Here is a 22,500-nt window from a genome sequence, read left to right on the forward strand (position 1 = left end):
TGACAGTACCAAAAGGCAAAAAGATATGACGCCGGAAGATGAGCCCCTCAGGTCAGAAGGTGTCCAGTATGCTACTGGGGAAGAGCAGAGGGCTAGTACTAGCAGCACCAGAAAGAATGAAGCGACTGGGTCAAAGCCGAAAGGACACTCAGTTGCCGATGTATCTGGTGGTGAAAGGAGAGTCTGATGCTGTAAAGATCTATACTCCATAGGAACCTGTAATGTAAGATCCATGAATCAAGGCAAGCTGGATGAAGTCAAACAAGAGATGACAGAACATCGACATCTTAGGAATCAGTGAACTAAAATGGACAGGAATGGGTGAATTTAATTCAGATGACCATCAGGTATGCTACTGCTGGCAAGAATCCCTCAGAAGAAATGGAGTAGCCTTCACAGTTAATAAAAGAGTAGAAAAAGCAGTACTTGGATACAATCTCCAAAATGACAGAATGAGCTTAGTTCAAATCCAAGGCAAACCATTCAACATCACAGTAGTCCAAGTCTATGCCCAAACCACTGGTGTTGAAGAGGCTGAAGTTGACCAGTTCTATGTAGGCCTATAACACCTTCTAGAATTAACACCAAAAAATGATGTCCTTATCATCATGGGGGATTGGAATGCTAAAGTAGGAAGCGAAAAGATAACCGGAATAACAGGCAAGTTTGGTCTTGCTGGTAGAATTTGGTCAAGAGAATGCGATAGTCATAGCAAACACTCTTCTCCAACAACCCAAGAGATGACTCTACACATGGACATCACCAGACAGTCAACACAGAAATCAGATTGACTATGTGCTCTGCAGCCAATGTTGAAGAAGCCCTATATAGTCAGTCAGGAAAAACAAGACCAGGAGCTGACTGTGGCTCAGATCATGAGCTTCTTGTTGCAAAATGTAGGCTTAAATTGATGAAAGTAGGGAGAAGCACTAGGCTACTCAGGTATGACCTAAATCATATCCCTGATGAATATACAGTAGAGGTGAGAAATAGATTTAAGGAATTAGATCTGACAGAGTGCTGGAAGAACTATGGACGGAGGTTTGCAACATTGTACTAGAGGTAGCAACTAAAACCATCACAAAGAAAAAGCAATGCAAGAAAGCAAAATGGCTGTCTGAAGAAGCTTTACAAATAGCTGAGGAAAGAAGGGAAGCGAAAGGCAAGGGAGAAAAGGAAAGATACACCCAACTGAATGCAGAATTCCAGAGAACAGCTAGAAGAGATAAGAATGCCTTCTTAAATGAACAGTGCAAAGAAATAGAAGAAAACAATAGAGCAGGGAAGACTAGAGATCTCTTCAAGAAAATTGGAGATATGAAGGGAACATTTCATGCAAAGATGGGCATGATAAAGGACCAAAATGGCAGGGACCTAACAGAGGCAGAAGAGATTAAGAAGAGGTGGCAAGATTACAAAGAAGAACTATACAAGAAAGAGCTTAACATCCCTGATAATCACAATGGGCTGGTCACTGACCTCGAACCAGACATCCTGGAATGTGAAGTCAAAAGGGCCTTAGGAAGTCTGCGCAACATCAAAGCTAGTGGTGGAGACAGTATTATTCCAGCTGAGCTGTTCAAAATCCTAAAAGGTGATGCAGTAAATTTGCTACACTCAATATGCCAGCAAATTTGGAAAACTCAACAGTGGCCCCAAGATTGGAAAAGGTCAGTTCACATTCAGATCCCAAAGAACAGCAATGCCAAAGAATGCTCAAACTATTGCACCATTGCACTCATTTCACATGCTAGCAAAGTTATGCTCAAAATCCTACAGGCTAGGCTCCAGCAGTACGTGGACCGAGAACTACCAGAAGTACAGGCAGGATTTCGAAGAGGGAGAGGAACTAGAGACCAAATTGCCAACACACGCTGGATCAAGGAGAAAGCTAGGGAGTTCCAGAAAAACATCTAGTTCAGCTTCATTGACTATGCTAAAGCCATTGATAGTGTGGATCACAACAAATTATGGCAAGTTCTTAAAGAGATGCGAGTACTAGAGCATTTTATTTGTCTCTTGAGAAACCTATATGCGGGTCAAGAAGCAACAGTGAGAACTGGACACGGAAGCACTGATTGGTTCAAAATTGAGAAAGGAGTTTGGCAAGGCTGTATACTTTCGCCCAGCCTATTTAACTTATATGCAGAGCACATCATGAGAAAGGCGGGGCTAGATGAATCACCAGTTGGAATTGCTGGGAGAAATATCAACAACCTCAGATATGCAGATAATACCACTCTTATGGCAGAAAGTGAAGCGGGACTAAAGAGCCTCTTGATGTGGTTGAAAAAGGAGAGTGCAAAAGTTGGCTTGAAACTCAACATTAAGAAAACTAAGATCATGGAATTTGGTCCTATCACTTCCTGGCAAATAGAAGGGGAAGAAATGGAGGTAAATTTTATTTTTCTGAGCTCCAAGATCACTGCAGATGGGAACTGCAGCCAAGAAATTAAAAGGCACTTGCTCCTGGGGAGGAAAACTATGGCAAATCTAGACAGCATACTAAAAAGCAGAGACATGACCCTGCCAACAAAAGTGTGTATAGTCAAAAGTGCATATAGATGGGTCGGACACGACTTCACGACTAACAACAACAACAATCAGAATGCCATAGTAAGAAATAGAATTAAAGTTATAGCTATTGATTCAGCAAATCCAATTCTATGTGAATATCTAAAATATTGTCATATGTATCCAAAATACAGTATAGGGAAGGAAGTATCCTGTCATCTCCCTTTTTCCAGTATGAGCATAACTTGAACTGGACAACTTTTGGAACTTCCTCGGAAATGCTACGCTTGTATGAACTAGGTTTCAATTTCAGGAATGAAAGAACATCTTCTTAGAGTATTGCTGTTGTTTTTGTTTTAGCCAGTGGCAAATGATAGGGTCATCAGTGAAACCACATAGGACTTTAGAGGGCTGCTCATGGCCGTGAACTGCACTTTTTACATGATAGAAGTTATCACAAATGAAAATGTGGGTAGTTCAAGAGCTTCATGCACTGCTTAGCTTATAATTTCAAGGGGTTCATACAATGTTTAACTTAGTTTACAGCTTAGCTTTTTATGCATGATATTTAAAGGAAAATCCTTACATTTGGCTATTATACATGAAGAATCCTAGGATCTTTCTCTCTTTAATTTTCCTACAGAGCAAATATGTTATCCTTACCCATCAGTCCTAATTGATTAACTTTTTGAAATTCACTGGTAACTCTAAATTCATTATTCTTTATATTTTGTGCCATTTAATGTTAAGGATGTTTTCATGTCTATATTTTTTTACTATTTTAGCTTTCAGTTTTCCTTCCATATCTATTTGAAGATAGCTTTCCTTCCATCAGGGGATAACATTTCTAAGTAGCTTGTTTATTGCAATCTTTTAAATGGTACAGATAATATATGAAAGAAAGCAGGGGGACCCTTTGTTATAATATGAACTGTCAACTGTGATAAATAAGGTAAGATTCAGAAAAGATGACCAAATGTTCTTATCCTTGCTTCATTGCTGTCACACATTCTTTAATCCCTAACATAGGTCTGGTGAATATGTATTTAGAATCATTCCTGAGTACCACCAAAAGTATACCAATGTAATTAGCAGAACAGTTCCAGCACAAAAATGGAATCAGGGTGGCAGTCAGAGTGAGGTACAAAAGAAAGAAAAGTTTTTTGTGTTCTCTGTGCATCACATATAAGGTCTCTGCACACTATTAGCAAAAGGAGTTGTTCAGCCTGTTCTATTCTCACGGTTATGGAACAGATTCTGCTCCTGATACTTTATAATGCCAAAGGAGGATGGAAGACGATGGCCAGTCTTAGAGACTTGTGATGTTAACCTCTTCATCACTGTCAAAATGTTCTATATAATAACCCTATCAGCTCTTCTGCCTCTCCTGCATTATTTATTTAAACCTTTTATATGCCACCCAATTGTGTCACAGTACTCTAGGCGGCTCACAATGACAAGATAAAAATACAATAAAACCAATAACAGACATCTTTAAAAGAGATATCTTTTATTGTCTTTAACAATAAAATGCAAGCAGAAATACCAAAAAGGTCAAATGGCATTAAGTATTAAAAAGGAAGGTCTTTGCCTGGTGCTGAAAAGAAAGTAAGGAAGACGCCAGGCAAATCTCCTTGGGGAGAGCTTTCCAGATATGGGAAGCAGCAGCAGCAAAGGCCCTCCTAGCAGCCATCCCTCTCACCTCCTTAAGGGATGGTTCACACAGGAGAGCCCCCTGTGTAAATCTCAAAGGCCGGGTAGGCACATATGGGTGCAGGCGCTCCTGAAGATAATCAGGGCTTAAGCCATTTAGGGCTTTATATGTTAAACCTCCAGATGACCTCTCAGCAGTTTCATATATATGTTAAAAAGCATGGGAGACAGCACTGAGCCCTGCGGTACCCCATGACGCAACCATCATGGCTCAGAGCAACAGTCTCTCAGGCCAGCCTTCTTGACTTGGCCAGCCAGGTAGGAGCGGAACCACCACAAAGCAGTGCCTCCAATTCCAACCACAGCCAACCTGTCCAGAAGGACACTATGGTCAATGGTGTTGAAGGCTGCTGAGAGGTCAAGGAGAACCAAAAGGGTGGCATTCCCCCTGTCCCTCTCCCAGCACAGGTCATCGTACAGGGCAACCAAGGCCATCTCCATTCCAAACTCAGGCCTAAAGCCCGATTGAAATGGATCCAGATACCCTCCAAGAGTGCCTGCAACTGCATGGCCACCCTGCCCAAAAAGGGGAGATTAACAATGGGCCGGTAGCTATTCAGTAACCCTGGTTTCAGGCCTGGCCTTTCTAGGAGTGGTCTCACTACTTCTTTAATGGGGCAAGGGACCACTCCCTCTCTTAATGAGGTGTCGATAGCCTTCTGAACCCTGAGCCAAACCCCTTCAGATCTCCCAATCAACCAGGAGTCAAAAAGGCATGTTGTAAATCGGACAGAGCCTAGCACCTTGTCCACATCCTCGAGTCTCAATAATTGAAACTCTTCCAATAATGGACTGTTAGACGGTGCACTAGTCACATCCGAAGATTGCACTGCATAAATGGCAGAGTCAAGATCCAGCCTTTTTGCTGGTTTAGGTCACATTTGTAACAAACTACTTTATTCCACTGCCAGAACTGATACCCATTTGTGCCATCTCTGATTTTAATAGGAAGTAAAGTAGCATCTTTTAGATTGGCATGATAGATTAGTCTGTCAAGAAAGCAAAGTTATAAGCTATCACAGAGATTGTTTGCTTAGCCTACATTCTTTATACACATTTATTTGAAAGTAAGTGCCATGCAAAATAATTGTGCTTATTGACATGTAAATACATATAGGATTGCACTGTAAAATGCCTAAGGCACTGTCTAGAAAGAGTATTTTTTTAGATTTATTTCTTTATGTCCTGACTTTTGATTCAATTAATGTACTGTGCTTGTTCATTTATGACATAATATTGTTTATTTCCCAGAATTTTATAATGGATTGGTAGCTTCCAGTCATGTATCAGGACTTTTCATGCTCCCATTTTCTTGCAATAGCTCCCATTCATACAGGATCTGATAACAGTGCAAAGGGTTGCACTCAGAAACAAATATCAGCAAAGTTCCATACACACAGGAAAACTCTTTAGGTACATGTGTGAAGCCCATGCTTTAAAAATATGAGGAGGGAAATGTTAACCATATTCAAGTTTTCCCCACTCCCATCTTCCCATACTGTCTAGGTTATGCATTCCTGCTTTTCCAAGAGGAGAGTTCTGTTCAAGCATTGATTGATGCCTGCCTTGAAGAAGATGGAAAGCTGTATCTGTGTGTTTCTAGCCCCACTATCAAGGATAAGCCAGTAAGTAAACAAACATGGTCATCAGGTCATATCAGCCATCTGACCTGAGGCGGCTTTTCATAGAATGAAAATTAAGATGTTGAAGAAGAAAATAAGTATATATAAGCAAGCTTTTAATTAGGGTCAGTATAGCTGTGATTCCAAAATGAGAAATTGTGTTTTATGGGTCTGTCTTTTCCTTTAACAAGAACAGCTGGGGAGACAGTAGGATCACTACCAAGGAAAAGAGGGTTAATAATACAACCAGCAGTCCTGCCAAAAATAGTCACATCTGTTTGATCCCATGGAGTTGAACAACTGATGCTATTTTGGATAATATGAAAATTACCATATATTCTGTTTGCAGTTCAAGTGTTCAGGTGTCATTGCTTCTGAAGCCAGCACTATACCACCAACACAGAAAGGTACCACCAGATTTTAATATAGAAATAACAGGGCATCAGTGTGTCCAACCCAAATCTCACAAAAGGTAACAGCAAAGATAAACATTGCTACTTTTCCTATCTCAAATTTTGTCTAAAACTCAACCTGCCTCCCTGCTAATGCAAATTTCAAAATAAAGACAGTATTTATTTATTTGGGTATTTTTATCCCATCCAGTTACATTGCACATCTCTGGTTGGCTTAATGCTCAATGTCCCTGTATTACAAATTAGCAGAGACTGTGGCTGGGAAGGAGTGTTTTATGACAGTCCTCCAGTATACTCACCTTGAGTACTGCAGGTCATGCTCTGAGTGATTTACAACAACCCTGCAAGATTTTTGTCCAGCAGTATCAGTAGACGCCTTTTCCAGGTTGGGCTGAAGCTGAAGAAATGAGCTTACAGGAATCCTGCAATTTATTTATTGCCACATTTATGATTGCACTCAGAAAGGGCATGTAACAACTCAAAGCAATATTCAACAGTCTACAGTTATACCCTTATTGAAAGCTGAAAGACTCTGAAGAAGGAAAGGAGCTTAGAGCTAAGTAGTCTACTGTTACTATTGTGTGTCAGTAGTAGAGTTGAAGCTGGACTGGATTCCCAGTAAACGACAAACACTTTGTCAGGTTGCAGCATAGGTCAGTCTGCTTCCTCCTATGTCAGATCAAGCATCCAGTTGCCTATAGCAGCTTGATATTCCATGGACTTGGATGCAAAGTTGTACTTTTAAATGTTCAAAAGTGGTAGGAGAAGGGGATGCACCTGAAGTTAAAGCCAGATTAGAGCAGAAACTCCTGTCTTTTATAGTAACTTTATTGTTCTCAATCCTCCAGTCACAGATACAGGTAACAATACATAGCAGAGATGCACTGGCTGACATTTTATCTGGACTGAGGAAAACACAGTTCTAATGATCAGGTTAGACATGAGTAACAGACCATTCTCTACATGGTTTTACTAGGTTCAGATCCGTCCCTGGAACTTAAGTGATAGTGACTTTGTGATGGATGGTTCACAGCCCCTAGATCCTCGAAAAACTATTTTTGTTGGTGGTGTGCCCAGGCCACTACGAGCTGGTAAGTATACAACCTCTTAAGTATTATGCAAGTTCTTGGTAACTAGTTCAATGCAAGTACAAATACAATATCTTTTTACTGTCTAGGTAAGAGAACTTCTGATTTTAAAGAATATAATCATTTCAAAAAGTAATTCAGTCTAAGGATAGATACAAGTTAAAGTAATTGGTCTATTTTAGCATCTTTCAGTTTCTCCATTAGTCTATACCACATATTGATTTGGTTGTTGTTTGTGTTTAACTAGCCCAGTTCAGTTCTGAAAGTGGCTTACATCAACAATGAATACATATCATTAGTCATGGATAACAACCCCTCAGTAGGCAGTCTCATATGTGTCTTCTGAGTATGGGGGGAACAGTGGAGGTTATTCTCAGCACCTAGCAACACGTATTCCCACAGAAGTTTGCATTTGTGCATGATATAGACTAATATGGAAGAAACCATATTAGTCTATATCATTATTATTATGTAATAATTGATGTATTTAATTAATATTTCTATGAAATATAACTTCTCACACACCGTTATTTTGATCATGAATATTTTAAACAGTATCATCACAACTTCAAACATTGTGTCTCCATGCGTACATCTCCTAGCATGCTCCAGCCTTTTTCTGTCTAAACTTGCAGAAGATTGTACCCTAAATGTATTTTGAAGATCTTTACTTACTTCTGCAACTGATGGAATGAAATCAAATCAATTATCTTATCCATGTTAAATTAATATGACTTATTCTGGGAATTTAGCAGACTTCTCCAACATCAGCAGGTTGCAATGCTTGTCTTTGCTAATGCATTAAACACTTGCAACCTACTTTATATATAGAAAATGCATTTTATTTTATTTTATGGGCTTCTGTAGGGTTATCATCAGGATTCAACAGTATCATGCCCAGTTTGAAAAAGAAACTAATAATTTTGCCCAAATGATAGGCTGCTTTTTCAATACTTTTATTGCAAAATGTGCTGTTCTCACAATATCACAATGTGATTCCATCACATTAAGACTAATGTGGGCCTGGAGTGCTGAAGCCTATCTGGAAGCTTCAGTGGGTACAAAATGTAGCAGCTAGACTGCTTACTGGGGCATGGCATCAGAAGCAGATTACATTTGACCTGAAAGACCTGCACTGGTTGCCAATTGCTTTTTGGGAATAATTCAAGATGTTAGTTTAAATCTTTAAAGCCCTTAACAACTTAGGACCTGCTAGTCTCTCTGTGAACTTACTCTGCTTTAAGATTTTCAGGAGAAGTCCTTTTGTGTACTTAGAGACCTGTTCGGCCAGCAACATTTGCAAAGTGCCTAACCCACTGGCAAGCCCCCAGCCTACTGACCAAGTTTACCAATCCAGGTTGTCTTAAACTCCTGAAGGAAACCCTCTTGAAGGAATACGTATTATCATAGTATTTGTGAGAGATCCACATGGCCATGCCCCCCAGAACTCCCAGACTTTACCTCAAGGCTTTAGAAAAGCCCTAATTGCCATCATCTGCTTTGATACAACCCTACTTTGTCCCTCTGAACTCAGGACACATTCAAAAGAAAGAGGAAACTGCCACCTTTTCCTCCAGAACCTGTTTGTTATTTCATTAAGTCAGGAGTTTAAAATTTCTGCCTAACAGTACTACCTGGCTTTCTCAGAGTGTGCCTGAGTACAGAGACCTGCCCGGCCAATCACTGTTAGACAGTTGCACTTGTGTGCTGGACCATTGTAGGCAGTAAGGTCCTGATAAGAGGAAGAACAGGGAGATTGGGTATTCACATATCAATCGGAATGCCAGAGGCTTTCGTCACCTGTTTTTTCCTCCAAGCTGTTGCAGGTTGGGGAAAACAGAAATGGGCTTGCTTGTGAATGAGCAGGAATCCCTGGACTTTGGGCAAAGCAATGTATGACTGTACAGCTTGCTCTAACTTGCTGGCTTGCTTGAGTATGACTGGAACTCCTTGACTGTGCAGTCATCTTTCCAGAATGCACCTGTACTTTCCATGATCTACACAGGCAATTTCTGGTGCATGCATTGTTCTTCTTGGCATTAGAAGTCTGCCTTGGCTAGAGAAAGGTGAGTAGATGTGAGGGGAGGATAGGGGCTTCTTGCTCTTTTGTGCTCAAAACCACAGTGGAAAGGCACAAATAAACTTTCATGGACAGGAATCTTCTGTACAGAAAGTTTTTGAACACTGTTACTTTGCATATCATAGGAAAAAGATGGCACTTTCTGGAATAAAGGTGCAGATTCTCTCTGTTGCCTCTGATCTCCCTGGATTAGTTGGCATTTTGTCCACATGTGCCTCCCTCTCGTGCTGCCTCCCTTGAATTTTTCTGCATCCTCTTCCCTATCCATATATCCCTTTTTGCAAATAAGGGTATTTTTAGTAGACAGGACCCTTAGAACACATATACACTCCTTTTACAGACTTGGGGAGCTGCATCAGACAGCTGGTTTGGGATATCATGAAAAAGCAAGACAGTATTCAATTGATTAATTTGTATTGTATGTTCACTGCCCAGAAAGGGGAGAGGGCTTTCTAGCATCTAGGATCAAAACCACTTGCTGGCTTTGAGTACTGCTGCACACCTTGACTTGGGCAAGAGACCATTTGTTGCTCTGCCTCAGGCAGTAAATATCTTTGGGCAAGCCCTGGACATGGTAATAGAGACCTTTGAGGTAGGAAAATATAGCGAAGATAGTTCAGGAAATTATGTGGAGTAGTGCAACAACTGGAGCACAGAGGGATCTATGTATGGAAAAGATGTTAGGGATTCTGTCAAACTTATTGTGCAATGATAAACAGAAGTAAATGATACTGAGTTCAATGAGATTTATTCCCAGGGAAGTATACATAAGATTAGAGTCTTACTCCTTGGTAAATGAAGTTGACAACAATTTTAAGTTGTTAAAATTCAGTTTAATGATTATTTTGCTATTTTATATTGTAATGAATTGAATTTATTGTTGTACACCACTCAGAAAGATTGAATATTGGGTGACATAAAATAAATTAATAATAATAATAACCTGCCTTATTCACCCTGAAGTAGTTTTGATATAGAGAACTAGGATCTAAAAAGGAACCTGGGGATTGGTAGCTTTGGTAATTTAAAAAGCAAATATCCAAAAAGAAAGTTGCCTATGTTGATCTATGACTAAAAACAAAACTCACAGTTGGGCAATGCGTCTATTAGGAATTTTGGTTGGCCCTCAGAAATGTATCCAACTACTTATTTTGGTACTTTAAGAGTTGCATGGTGATGAACTGGCTACAAACTCAATATTGAAACATTTAATGTATATTTTAGCATTTCAAGAAGTTAGAAGCAAAATAGTATATAAAAAGTGTTTTAGATACTGGCAAATATTAAATATGAGAAATAAAATGTGCAGCCTTCTTTGGCGGCAAACCTGTCTGCCTCCTCACATGTGCAGGGACTGGAAGCAACAAGACAACATCATCCAGTCTCGAGGTCTCTGTCTTCTGCTGTTACTTGTTACTGACAAGGAGGAAGTGCTTTATTTGCTTTATTCAGAAGTAAATCTCATGTATGATTAATGGACTCATGGATGTTTGCAGCATTAAGCATGTAGGTTATTATAGTATACAATGGAAATGTAAAAGTTTCAGGAATTTGCAAGCCGTGGAGTGGGGGGGAGTTCTTTGGGGGGAAACCCCATTTTTGGAAAATGTAATATTAGCAGATTAAAAGTCTGCTTTAGGATCACAAAACATAGTATATATTATACTTTATGAAATAGATGACCATGTTGGGCATCTTGAAAGTATAGTTTATTCAGGTAATAATTATAAACTGAAATTATATCTTTTTAAAAATTATTTCTGTATTGTGTCCTGAACTGAAAAGAACACCTAAGCTGTATGGAACATCTTCAGTTTTGCCAGTTTATGAGGAGTGGGCAAAAAGATAATAAAAACAGATGAAGCCATCAATGTTAGTAAATCAAAGAAAATTCTGTCTTCTGTATCACAGTGTCAAGAGGACATAAAAGAATTCATTGCCATAAAAAGAACTGGGGTGGCAGGGAGAAGAAGGTTAGGGTTGAAGATTCAATGAATATATATGAAATTTAACCAGTCCCATTGTCTGAGCATTGCTGTCAATTTCATTTTCTACTGCTTCTGCTTCATTACCTTTTGTTGTCTTCATAGTTCTAAAAACTAAAGTCCTGCCAGGAGTAAACAAGCTTCTCTACCCTTTCATATGCCACTTCATTTCTTGGTTTGGTGTAAGTATTTCAAAACATTGACTAGTTTCTTTCAAATGCAGCAGAAGATGGAGGAATCTCAAGTAGGCAGGAAGCAAGAAGCATCAGTGGCTGTGTTGTGCAAAGGCACTGCCACCATGTTGCAAGTGAGATTTGTATGGCAGAATCCCAGGCTGCAGTCATGAACAAAATTCCTGATGTTTATTCTGCAACATTTTGAAATGACCCTTCCTACATAATGACCTAGGTGTGCTGCTTGTTTTGTAATTCAGTCAAATGCAGCAGCAGTGCTAACATTGACAGGAGGAGAACTACATAAGCCACCTTGAGGTCCTTGAGAAAAGGCAGAATATAAATTTAATAAATATAATAAAATAATCACTTAAATTTCTGTCTTTGAATCTTGGATCCAACAGATTTCTGGCAGTTTGAATTACACATTTTTCCCCTTTCCTAATCTGTGCATTTACTTTGTAAGTGGATATGCATGGAGGTCCTCAGAAACTTGGTAATTTGTCAAAGAATTTCTGACAAAGCAGAACTTAAAGTACCTGGAAGTGCAAGAAACACTTTACTTGATGAGGATATCTTCAGGGTTTGGTTGCAGAATATCCTTAAGACTCTAAGCCAATTTCTTCAGCAAGCAATATATCTGAATCAGCCAGCTCTTCAACTAATACTGCTTCTTGAAGGGTTTCTTTTACTTATTTTTTGTAAACTTTTGAAGATCACCACTCCATCAAGTTTTACTACAGAACTTCAGTGACACTATTCTTTGCACTTTATTCTTCTTGAAGACTGCAGCTACAATATGAGTAATTTTGCATGTTTTCTAATTTATTTGCTCTTTTGGAGGGTAACATATGAAGAGGATCCACTGGATTTCCTCAGCTTAGATGCCTGGACTTCGGCCAACTTTCTTTCTGTCCGAAGTCTGCCTTGCATTCATGTGAGCATCCCGCAGGAAATCTGCAAGACTAGCTTGTGCTCATACTGCGCACACACTCACTGTGCAAACAGAATTCTGTTTCTGCGCAAGTGATGTGTGGCTTTGCATACATTGTGCAAAGAAGCCACTAAGATTCCCAAGTGTTCACAGACTTATGTTGAACTCAGCTCATTTTCTAGCCATAGCCAAGCACAAGAAAGAAGTTCGGTGAGTTCAAGAGAACCAAATTCTTGCTTGATCTTTGCCCACTTAGAGCCCAGTTTCATATTGTCATTAAGATGATGACATGCATATCCTACTGCAGTATTATGTGAATACTTGTCCAATATGATCTCCAGCTTTCATAATACTTGCATTGTTCATCAGCAAAGCAAATATTTTCCTGCTCCCAGTGTTTCTGTAGGATTTCACATATTTTGCAGCTGATATACTTAGTAGTATGGCTGTTCTTTACTGGTCAATGTTTCTGTAAACACTAAACCTGGATGAGGTGGTATTATCACAAAATTTATGGTACCTTCTCCCCTCACATCTGCATACTGTTCTTCATTTATTTCTTCCTCATACATACTCCATTATATGTTTGTATTCTAAAAGAGGCTTGTTCAAATAATATCAACATGCCAAATGGTATAGTAGTCTTCATATTTTAAAAGCATCCTGCCAGTATGCATTTCCATATATTGACAATGGGTTCCAGAAAAATATATTGCTTCTGCAAGAACTTGATCATTTTTTTCCTGATCCATGGGTATTATGTTGTCTAGTTTTTGCAGTTGTTTGCAATACTTGTTTAATTAAGGAAGCTGTTTTGTGATGCTTCTGCTGTTACAGAAGGGGAAGAAAGAGAACTTTGTGGAATGAGAAATTAGAGAAAGCCACTTGCACTTTCAACATTATGGTCCTTCTCACTTAGATAGAAGAAGATTTTTTTTAAATGTCTGTAGAGCACTTCTTTCATGATATAAGGATATGATTCATCATCCTGGTAGCATTTGGAGATGTGTTTGACACTATTTACAAATCACTTTTTCCCTTAGAAAAACTTGTAGTGTGGAAATAACTCCATATGTACTAGATGTGGATCTCAATGCTTTGCTGAGTGGAGGGAAAGAGAAAAATGTGTGGTTTCCTGGCTAGGAAACTCTAGGCTATGATGGGTAGTGGGGAATGTAACAATGCATCAGATGAATAGGTATTAAATTATGATTTACATAAGGGTTGTGAAGGTAAAATACTGCAGTTAAGATACTCAATTTTCAGAATTCAGATAATTATAAACTTGTGCATTTAAAATCAGTATACTTTCAGCTCCTATTTGTTGCCTTGTACTTTCTCCCATCCTTTTGAGGCCTAGTCAATAGAACAGAAGCAGATCCACCAACTATACTAACAAGACAAAGTCCACAAGCAAAGAAGAAACTGGAATTTTCTTCCTTCTCTTTTGACAATGCAGCCCCCAGTGGCAGAAATGCATGTTATTCTTCCATCTGAGAGTTGTAGTCTTCGTTTACGCTCTGGGGCTCTCATGTCCTCACTATACAAAAATTGTAATGATCTGATACTGTACATAGTTTTACATAAACATAGTTTTCAGAAAATGTTTTAAGGAAGTAAATATTGTCTGAAAAATTATATTCATTGTTTGAAGAAAATATTTCATTTTACCATTTTTCTGGAAAAAAACTTTTCTGAATTTTTAGTTTTTGTCTGGACCCTCACATCTTGGGTCTACAGTACTTTTCTTGCCCCTGGGCCATGTTCAGTTTCCATTTAATTCATGAATGTTTCAAGTTCTATACAGCTCTTTGCTGGTCCCAGCCAATCCATCCTCCCTGTTTGGATTTGGGCTTGAAAATACAAGGAAAGGCATGGGTGCACTGAGGCTAAGTTTTAAACCAGGACAGTTTAGAACACTTCACAATTCTGTCCTGAAAGCAAGCAAGAGGTTAAGCAGTTCAGCTTCTATACAAATTGAATTACTTGTAGTTCTTGTGACTATTCTCACATGCAAGTTAGCATTTTTTTTAAATCCTGTGGGCCTGAGTCCCAGATCATTTAGGTTTCCAGAACCCCACTGCCTATTATTATCTCCAATCTCAGGTACTGGCCAGAGGGACTCAGTTGAAATAGGAAAAAGTGGCCACTCATTATATAGCCAGTATCCCACAAGGAAGCTAGGGGTACTGCACAAAGCCAGGGACATGACCAATTCCAGGAAAGGCAACTGCGCCACACAGTGCTGGCTGGATCCCTTTCACCACTGAGTAATCGCCTCTCCTCACAATCAACGGTTTGAGAATTTCTCCAATCTTAAATTTGTTTCTTCCTGAATGTTGAAAACTTTAAGCTTTCATGAACATTTATAAACATTTTTGTGCACTCTTGTTTGTGCACTTTTGTTTCCATTGCACACAATTTTTTGCGCTTCTGCTTAATATTTGAGAACACAATTGAAGGATTTTGAGAAGTGCTAATTTAGGACAATTTAGTTTCTGTTTGCACAATAATTTGAAAATGTGTAAGTAGCTAAGCTCACATTAAACTCTGAACAGATGTCTTCCTTATTCCTACTTTTAACTGGTTCTCAATAATAGTACTTCTGTCCTTTCTGTGAGTTTATTCTGGCATTATATTTCAGTATTCATTGGAAAGATGAAAGTAAAGTGAAGAACAGATCAAAAATATGTATCTCCATTATGTTGTTTATTCCAGTGTACAGTAAGTCTCTGGATTGCCAATGTCTGAGCTTCTGTACTTACGAACAAACTGCCATAAAGCCTATTAATTAAAAAATAAGTTAAAGACAAACAGTTCATAGTAAAGAATGCAGGAACTACAGTCAAACCTCAACTCCCACAGGTTTAATTTTCATGGATTTTGATTATTCACAAGTTTGCCATCAATAATTACTGTAAATGGGAATTTCTTTTGGAGTTTTGTGGCCTACTATGGAAAATCATCATCACCATAGAGAGAGAGGAAGTGAAAGGGGAGAGAGGGTGAGCCTCCAAAGCATGCCCTCTTGCCCCATCCATCTGGAGAAGGAAGTCTCCCTGGGATTTCTTTGGTACAAAGAGGAGGCATTGGTGAGTGAAAGGGAGGGCAGAGAATGAGACATAAGAATGTAATAAACAAACAAGGGGGCAGACCAAGGTCTGAGAGAGAGGGGAAGAAGCAATCCAGTGCACATATAGTCAGTATTGAGTTAAAGGGGGGGGGGGGTGGGGGGGGTTGGTGGGAGGGGGCTGAGATATTCTCATTTTGTTTACTTTTACTTGTGCCCCAAACCCCTGCAAATGTGCAGAGCCAACTGTACTTTGTGATGCCCATGAAAACATTCCAAAGTATTAGTTGCTTGTTGGCTTGAGCATCCCCAAGCCAGTGTGTTTCAGGTCACATGCAGTTAACATTGCCTTCCACAACTTGCATTACAGTACTATATAGTGTTTAAGATGTTTTAGTGTATATGGAAGTGTTTCTTAAGTGTTTTATATACACAGCAATGTAAAACATGTACATATACTAAGACAACCATTTGGCTTATCTCATGCTAAGTATGACCCATATGTATGTGATGCGACTTACCTTTGAATTCGACTTAAAGACATTTTCAGAAATGGAATTTGTTCATAAGCCAGGGACTGCCTGTACTCAGTAATATTTGAATGTGGATCTGGGAAACTAAGGGACACATCCAGTGAGCATGTGCCCCAGAACCATGATTGACTATGTGTGTCCCAGGTGCCTGTCCAAAGTTTGTTTATAGACATAGCCCTCCAGTTCAGATATTGTAGTTATTTACTAGGAAACACAAAGTATACAGTGGTACCTCGGCTCACGAACGCCTCAGTTCATGACCAAATTGGGTCACGAACATAAATTTCATTAAAAAATTTACTCAGGTTGTGAACTCTGCATTGGGTGGTGATGGGGAGATGGCCATGATCATGCTGGGGGCGAGGGGAAGATGGTCAAGATCGCATCCGTCTTTCCTGCACCAGCGTGCTCATCTTTCCTGCATGAGCGCAACCGCGATCTCGGCCATCTCCCCGCCCCCCGCAGCATGATTGCACCCGTGTCTCCCCCCCAGCATGCCCGTGTTCGTGCCCGTCCCTCCCCCCCCCAGCATGCTGGGATGACGGGCACGTGCAGGGACGATGGGTGCGATTGCAGTTGTGCTGGGGGGACGGGGAGATGACCATGCTCATGTTCAGGGTGGGGCGGGGAGATGCCCACGATCTTTATTGTTCTTTGTCACTCTGCTTCACATTTTTCTGATTTAAAAAAAGTTACAGAACAGATTGACCTTATTTACATTGAACCTTATGGGGAAATTTAACTTGGTTCACGACCAATTTGGGACATGACCAGAGTCCTGGAACGGATTAAGTTCGTGAGCCAAGACACCACTGCACTAGCATCAACTCGTGCATATGAATTGACTCTGAGCTATGAATCCCTTTGTGTAATTTTTTCACACTGGACTAATCTTTTTATATATGATAAATACCTTTTTATTGTTAAAGTTGTAAGCTGTAACATCAGAAATGATTTTGTTTAAGACAAAATTTCTGGAATCTTTGAGGGACAAGTTTTATACTCATCGAGCTATGAATCTATATGTGACAGAAAATCAGACATCCACATCCCCAGTGTATACACACTTCCCATCGCATCTACATGAGTGTTGATGAGTTCTGTCCTTAAAGACAAACTAAAATATTAAATAAATTTAAAATAATCATAAAGTAGACTGTACAACATAAAAGGTATTGCCATTATAAATGTGTTAGTCTCGACAAATGCCACAAGATTTGTCTTACATGTAACACTATTTGCATTACCCCTCCCTGAAGAAAGCAACAGTGCAAGCTGGAAGTATGCAAATGAGATCATGCACATATAGTACCAAGGTTAAACTATCTTTAAAATGTCTTACATTGCATGGTAGGTGAATTGGCCCTGGAAGAAAGCAACTTTGCAATTTAGTACTCCCTAATGTTCAGGTAGGGATGCGGGTGGCGCAGTGGTTTAAACTGCTGTGCTGCTGGGCTGGTTGATTGAAAGGTCGCCGGTTCAAATTTGCACAACGGGGTGAGTTCCCGTTGCTCCGTCCCAGCTCCTGCCAACCTTGCAGTTCGAAAGCATATAAATGCAAGTAGATAAAAAAGGAACCACTTCGGTGGGCAGGTAACAGCGTTCCGTGCACTTCGGTGTTTAGTCTTGCCAGCCACATGACCACAGAGACAGTCTGCGGACAAAGGCTGGCTCCCTCGGCTAGGAAACGGAGATAAGCACCGCCTCCTAGAGTCAGGCATGACTGGACTTCACGTCAAGGGGAAACCTTTACCTTTACCTTAATGTTCAGGTATGGTTATAGTACTAGCGTCACAATTCACTGTCCCGCTTTAGATGCCATGTTTGCAAATACTTGTACAATAAAAACAATGCAGTCTTAAAAACATCACTACACCTTTATGCTATCTTCACTATACCTTTCAGTTTGGCTCTATTCAAAAGACATTTAGCTCAAAGTGCCACTGGTAATCCAGGCTCCCATTATGCCTTCAAGTTGCTCTTTAGGTGATGCTACTGCACAATATATAGCAGGAGTGGGCAACTTGTGACCACCCACATGTTTTGGTCAACAGCTCCCATCAGCTGTAACCAGCAGAGTCAATTGTGAAAGAAGATAGGAGTAGTAGGCCAAAACCTCTGGAAGGCCACAGTTTGCCCTGTGATAATGGATCTTGCCTCATCTGCTAGCATACTAGCACCTCAAGCAGGTGCTCCCCTTATGCAGGGGATTACAGGTAGCCCAGTACAAGTTAACATTTTGAGCCAGTGCTGGAGCCAGATACCTAATGTTATGCTCTTCTTGGCTGTACAGCACAACTTGGGTTTCTATAACATGTTATACCTCATCAAATGTTTTCCTGTTTAAAGTGCTATTGCAATGTGCTTTGTTCTTTCCTAGTGGAATTGGCCATGATAATGGATCGTCTTTATGGTGGAGTTTGTTATGCAGGTATCGACACAGATCCTGAATTAAAATACCCCAAAGGTGCTGGTCGAGTTGCTTTTTCCAATCAGCAGAGCTACATTGCTGCCATTAGTGCTCGGTTTGTTCAACTTCAGCATGGTGATATTGATAAACGAGTAAGTTAAACAGAATTAATGTCAAACTTACATTTCATATGTTTGCCACAAATTACAACATTATAATATAGTAAGTTGTATCCTTATTAATTATGTCTATAGCAACTAGTCATTCATATGGGAGCAATGAAATGTGCAACAGTCCAGAAAGCAGATTAGGAAGAGGGTCCAAACATGGGGGTGGAGTGGGAGGCATTTTTCCTGGGTCTAGGTTGCACCAGCCTGGGCTGCAAGCTGATTATCCTGTGGAAATAAGTGAGGATAAATTTCCTAGTATCTATGTTTTTGTTCAATCTTGTGAGACTGTCTGAGTCCGGTCAAAGGCAGTTTTAGAATTGAACAAACAACATTCTGAACTGCTGAGGCATGATGACCTCTAGAACAGTGACTGCCTATGCAGTGAATATGTTAGGCTTCTGAGTCTCCAGAGGATGATGCTAGATTAGAGAGACAGAGAGCAGTAGCTAAAAGGCATTTACCACATGTGTGTCATAAATATACATGGCCTTCTACCATGTTTATCTCTAACTGCTCCCAGAAATGAAAGAAGCTTAAAAGAATCGGAAGTAGTTAAAGGACACTAGTCAAAACAAACAAGCTTTTCTATGGAAGCAAGTGGGTCTACATTACAAATTTATAACAAACCCAAAGAAAATATGCTTGGGTCCTGATTCAGGTGCAAAATCGAAAAGTACTACTCCCCATCCATCCTGGATGCTATAGATAATGCTATCACAATAATGTATAGGGAAAAAAGCATAGTGGCTATAAATCAGGTCCATTGCTATGGAATTTTCTGAGAGTTAGATCTATACAGTGGCTTGCATTAAGACCAATTTGTCTATATATGGACAGATTCATAAACCTCTATTGCTGAAGAAAAGCCTGTGATGCTATCAACACAATGTCAACATAACAAAAAAGAGCAAACCCTATATTGTTATCTGTTAGATTGGTTTTGCTGTGTGATCTCTCATTCGAAGGTTATTTCCATAAGCTGCAAAATATTTTTTCATTTGTGACTATTTTCTCCCTTTCTTTCAGCTAAAAATCTGAAAAAATAGTTAGCAAACACTGATTTTAGAAATATTATGAAACTGACTGGTTCGTTGCAATTGACTGTCAATTGCAATCCAAATGAAGGATCAAGTTCATCTGAAGTCAAAGAAACTTGTATTGTAGACTGTGGAAAGATAGATACTAAGATAATAAGATTTGTTCTTTTTGTGACTGCAGCCATTCTGCTTTTCAATAACAATGTATTATGGATAAAGTGAAACTTAATTTGCTACTAAATCAGCTTTTCAGACTGCAAAAAGTATAGATGTAAAAGAGTGAGTGTTCAGAACAGAAGCTTCACACAAGAACTGGATACTACTAGTGATCAGATAAAATCCTGTTAGGAGGATTTGAAGAAATTATTTTGATACTCACTTTGGGCAATCATAAAACACTCATTCTCTGAAGTCAAAATGCTGCCACTAAAAGAAAACTAATCTTTCCAAAACCTTAAATAAAAGGCAGGGTTGAGGTCTGTACTATAAAATAAAAAAACACTTTGTTGAACCCACAGCACTCTGTTTGAGCATCCATTTCACAAAAGGCAACTTGTATGATGCGCAAGGAGAAGTAACCTGGCTAAGATTCTGAGTCCATGGGAGTTATGGGGTCTGAGCTCTAATCACAAATCTTGCATTTGCCCCCACAAAGCACAACATAGCCCTTTTCACAGAAGGCAGACAAGTTTTGTTCAGAGAAACACACCAGAGCCCATCATGTAAGCATGGAATACACACCCACATGCTGTCCTTTCCCTACCACCGCCAGCTTACCATTTTGTTTTGTTTTCTTGGGTGGCTGATTATGCATCAAAACAAAGGGCTGGGCTGCTGCAACTTGCTAATTTTTATTTTCCAAAAGTGCCTCAAGAGCTCAGAAACATTCTAGTGCCATCTGGAATTAAAGATGGTGCTAGAGGTGAGCACTTTGCTATGCAACTTGCCAACATCTCTGGTTTTACTTGGTGGTGATGGTGCATTGGCATCATCTGGCTGATAATATGTTGCTGCTTTGACATTTTTGTTATTTGTTTAGCATCTAAAAACAATTGTACAGAAGTGTAAGACGGTAAGTAGAAGAGATAGCTTGTTTTGAAGTCTTGAGCTCAGAAGTAATATCATACTTTGTTTTTTTAATATTCATTTTCCACCAATAATTAACTTTTTACTATAATCAGCCAGTCATTGTGGAAAAATTGATAGATTATTAAAGTTGAACCAAGAAGATGCAGTTCAACTGCTTTCAGCATGAAACTCACTATGTGATCTTGGGCCACTTACTACCTAATGGTAGTTAACTGATATGGAACATGCTTATAAGATAAGCCTGTGTCTTGAGGTCCTTGCACACATTTAACCATATTTTTATAGTATTCTAGGGTATAAATATTCAAGGCTAAACAAATCTTTTTCCTCTCTTTGTGTCTGTGTCTTTTTGTTCCCTTTGTACAGGTGGAGGTAAAGCCATATGTATTGGATGATCAGATGTGCGATGAATGCCAGGGTGCCCGATGTGGTGGGAAGTTTGCTCCCTTTTTTTGTGCCAATGTCACTTGCCTGCAGTATTACTGTGAGTTTTGCTGGGCGAATATCCACTCTCGAGCAGGACGCGAATTCCATAAGCCATTGGTTAAGGAGGGGGCTGACCGCCCACGCCAGATCCACTTCCGCTGGAACTGAGTCTGGTTCTCCAGTATCTCCTTAAGGAATGAAGGGTGCATGTGGCTTACTGTTTTTGAAGATACTGACATGCAGAAGAAATAAGTGCATTCTTCTGCTTCTCACCCCAACTCTCAATACATGCATCTTTTTCAGCAGCCAAAACACTACAAAGCCTCTTGTTTTTCACCAAAACCCTACATCTCAGGCTTACTAATTTTGTGATATTTTCATGTTAAAATAAAAAATGTTTTTTTGTATTTTCTCCAACTTATTTTTATATGTAAAATTAAAAGTAGATATGAGAATGTTTTTTGCATAGGGGCACACTATCTGCTGCTATATTTAGTGGGTGAAGCGTGCACTTATTTCTAAACATGAGTTTTTAACTTCAAGATCTGCCCCAGTGATTACCAAAGGTAGCAAAAATAGTGAAGATGGAATATGTCTGCTACAAAAAAGCTTATTTTTATTGTTGTTGCTATTTTCAGTGTATACATCGATTTAAAAAAATTAGGGTTGATTTTTTGCTCTCCATTTTGACTTGCAAGAAATAATACCTCAAGATAATCTGATTTATTAGCTATTTTTAAACATTTATAATCACAAGCTGTATTAGCTTTGCTGCTATATAGGTGTTATGTGTAATGCCACCTATTAATACGGGATTGAAACATTTTAAGATACACTGCATTACAGATTAAAATGCAGGCAGCACAATATGGCATAACTGCCATAGTTTTAGAATGTGAAAAATTGCATGTTTACTTACCTGTATACACCTTATGCATGCACTAGATCTAACGAAAGGTGAGTTATTGCAAATGTTTTTTTTTAAGGTTCTGAAGTCTAAGTAGCATGAGCAAACCGCAAAATTTGTAACAAAAGAGACTTGCATGCATTATTGTGACTCAAGTTTTTTTCTAAAAATGTCCTACATGTGTACAATATGCAAATTAGTTTTAGATTAGAAAGTGCAGCCATTTTGTGACCTGGTTGGTAGTGGAATTCAATTTTTGCAGACTGGATGTAATATTGTAATCCCTGTGCAACCTTGTGATGTGTGGTTCTAATTAGTGTGGAGTGGTGTAGCATA

At 39.3% G+C, this 22,500-nt stretch overlaps 1 protein-coding gene across 3 annotated transcripts in view; it reads left to right on the forward strand.

The window, feature by feature from the left end:
- The window catches only part of CPEB2 (cytoplasmic polyadenylation element binding protein 2), a 78,239-nt gene that overhangs the window by 52,783 nt on the left and 2,956 nt on the right, over positions 1-22,500 (forward strand). For all 3 annotated transcript variants that reach the window (XM_044418353.1, XM_044418355.1, XM_044418354.1), the window contains 4 exons: positions 5,734-5,852; positions 7,239-7,353; positions 18,506-18,687; positions 21,198-22,500. The exon at positions 21,198-22,500 is cut by the window's right edge and continues 2,956 nt beyond it. In XM_044418353.1, the coding sequence (XP_044274288.1) occupies positions 5,734-5,852; positions 7,239-7,353; positions 18,506-18,687; positions 21,198-21,425 (644 nt within the window). In that variant the 3' untranslated portion in view covers positions 21,426-22,500. The remainder of the gene's footprint in view (positions 1-5,733; positions 5,853-7,238; positions 7,354-18,505; positions 18,688-21,197) is intronic.

The sequence above is a fragment of the Varanus komodoensis genome, unplaced genomic scaffold (assembly GCF_004798865.1).
Source record: "Varanus komodoensis strain SLA01 unplaced genomic scaffold, ASM479886v1 scaffold9, whole genome shotgun sequence".
NCBI classification, from domain to species: domain Eukaryota; kingdom Metazoa; phylum Chordata; class Lepidosauria; order Squamata; family Varanidae; genus Varanus; species Varanus komodoensis.